Consider the following 2864-nt stretch of genomic DNA (forward strand, 5'->3'; position numbering starts at 1 on the left):
CCCCCCCCCCCCCCCACACTCCCCACTCCCCCATCCCATCTCCTCTTAGCCAATGGGAAGCCAAAGCCCCCCTGCACCTGGAGAGAGCCAGCCAGCAACCACACACACATGTGACAGAGCTGCACCTTTATGGTCTTAGTTGAGTTCAGGACTCCCGTTACGTGGGTCCATCTTGGTGATTAGACCTGACAATATCTTTAAAACAGAAAATTACAACAACAAAAAAATTCAGGGCTGGGAAAGCTCCAAAAATGGCATTTAGATTCTCTTTCACCGACTCCTTAGAGGGAAAGCTCACCATGTAACCTTGTTGAACTGGGAGGTTTAAACCAGCATCAGCTACGCCCAATGTCACTGGTTCACACTCAGAGATAAGTTTGCACATCTTTAATAGTTTGCATTTCTTGTGTTAAAACAAGATGTTTGTAAAACAGTTCCTGATATGAATAATAATAATATATATACACATTGGACACAGCTTTAGTTACAACCCACATAATTAGAATATGAAGATCCAAGCCTTTGCACCATGAAGCGTTCTGTAAAACACTGACCCTGCCCCCTGGTGGTCTAACCCTCTATCACGGCCACCACCACCAGGCCTTTGAGTCCCTGCTGCAGCTGTACGAGGCCCGGGCCGACTATGAGGAGTTTTGCATCCCAATGTGCATGTTGCCTGCTACCATTAGTAACAACGTGGCCGGCACCGACCTCAGTATCGGGGCGGACACGTCCCTCAACGCCATCGTGGAGGTAAGGGCCCCCGTGGAAAAGAGGAAAATAACAGCTAGAGGCCCCCGTAGTGTTACTTGTCTTATGACAAGGACAGTTACCTTGGAGAAATCTATCTAGGTATCTATGAAGATAACTTGATAACAGAATGAGTCCAGCTGAATTTTGTCCCACCTCATCTCAGAAATACATTAAAAAGAGAAAAAAGCTGTAGGCCTACGTGAGAGCAGAAGTAAAACTACAATCTGTGAGTACACCTTTTCCTGAACTCTAATGGCCATAATGCATTTGCATGTCAGTGACTCCTGTAAGATTGTACTCTTGTTTTGATGATCTTTATTTGGGAAGCAGTAATATGGCAAAGCCCCCAGTTAGCGTTTGAGGACATGTAGATACCAGATGGGTGGAGTCTGTCTAACGTTGCCCATCAATGTGATGTTCTTTATGGCAACCAAAAAAAACACAACAAATGAAGAAAGGAGACTTTGTAGAGTCCTGATTCAGCTGTCCAGATGGTAGACTTGGCCCATCTGGTCGAACGACGGCCCAGAAAGCACAGGTCAACTCTGACCAATCACTACCCATCCCAACTCAGATCTCCACCTGCAGCCAGTGAGCTACTTCACATATTTTAGAAGTAAAAATATTTAATGTTTGGCATATTTAGCCCATAATATTTTACAGAGTGCATGCTTGTGAACTTTAAAAGGAAATAATACTTATTTAACTGCCTTTTTCTAGTGTTCCAGAATAATAGTTCAAAACAATATGTAGCTTTCCAGTAAATGAGCAGGTAGTGCAGTGATTGGTCCAGTTTCCTACAGTTGAACCTATAATACTATAAAGCCACAAAGGTAACAGATAAATTATGATTGATCTACTATTTTTACTATTCAGTCCCGGTTAGAGTAGGCTATGGATTTTGATGGTATTTTTAACTTTATGTTAATTCACTCATCTATTAATCTATCTATCTGTCAGTGTTTTGTAATCAGTAAGGAGTTAGCGTGTGCCTCACTGAGACTCATGTTGTACCGTGGACTCTAACAGGTAACATGGACTGGTAGTGATCTACCAAAGTAGAGCTGCAGCGGATCACTTAGAACTGTTTAGTCTACAGACATAAGGCTAAATTCCCATCAGAATTTTGCAAAGCCAAAATTTCAGATTGTTTACTTAGACTGACCACAGACCTAAAAAGTCAGAAGTATTTCACCAAAAATGCATATTAACTAGATAAAAGTGGAACATTTTAGAAATGTTCACTCACTGAGTTAATTATTATTTGAAATGTTGATTAAGTAACAGATGAATCCTTTGAGCTCTCCTTTGGTGAACACATCCACCATTTGTCTGGTTAATAACTGGAACGTGCGTGTGTGATTCAGACATGTGATCGCATCAAGCAGTCCGCCAGCGGCACCAAGCGCCGGGTCTTCATCATAGAGACCATGGGGGGTTACTGTGGCTACCTGGCCACCGTGGGCGGTCTGGCTGCCGGCGCCGACACCGTCTACATCTACGAGGAGCCGTTTGACATCCGGGACCTGCAGGTCACACATCCACTCTTAGTCAAGTTCTCACTCAAGATGTTTAGAAACGCAATTATTTCAATTTTCTATTGAGACATAGATAGATACATACATACATACATACATACACACATACATACATACATACACACATACATACATACATACACACATACATACATACATACACACATACATACATACATACATACAAATATACATACATATGTATGTATGTATGTTTGTGTATGTGTGTATGTACACACATACATACATACAAACATACATACATACATACATACATACATACATACATACATTTACACATATACATACATACATACATACATACATTTACACATATACATACATACATACATACATACATATGTATGTATGTATGTTTGTGTATGTGTGTATGTACACACATACATACATACATACATACATTTACACATATACATACATACATACATACATACATACATACATACATACATACACACATACATACAAACATACATACATATACACTACCGGTCAAAAGTTTGGGGTCACTTGGAAATTTCCATTGAACTCCATTATAGACAGAATACCAGC

General features: G+C 40.6%; 1 protein-coding gene across 1 annotated transcript in view; it reads left to right on the forward strand.

Moving 5' to 3' along the window:
- The window catches only part of LOC116699378 (ATP-dependent 6-phosphofructokinase, platelet type-like), a 25560-nt gene that overhangs the window by 17968 nt on the left and 4728 nt on the right, over positions 1-2864 (forward strand). Inside the window, 2 exon segments of the mRNA XM_032531924.1 lie at positions 601-753; positions 2121-2285. Coding sequence (XP_032387815.1) covers positions 601-753; positions 2121-2285 — 318 coding nt within the window.

This window comes from Etheostoma spectabile, chromosome 12 (assembly GCF_008692095.1).
Source record: "Etheostoma spectabile isolate EspeVRDwgs_2016 chromosome 12, UIUC_Espe_1.0, whole genome shotgun sequence".
Classification (NCBI taxonomy): Eukaryota; Metazoa; Chordata; class Actinopteri; order Perciformes; family Percidae; genus Etheostoma; species Etheostoma spectabile.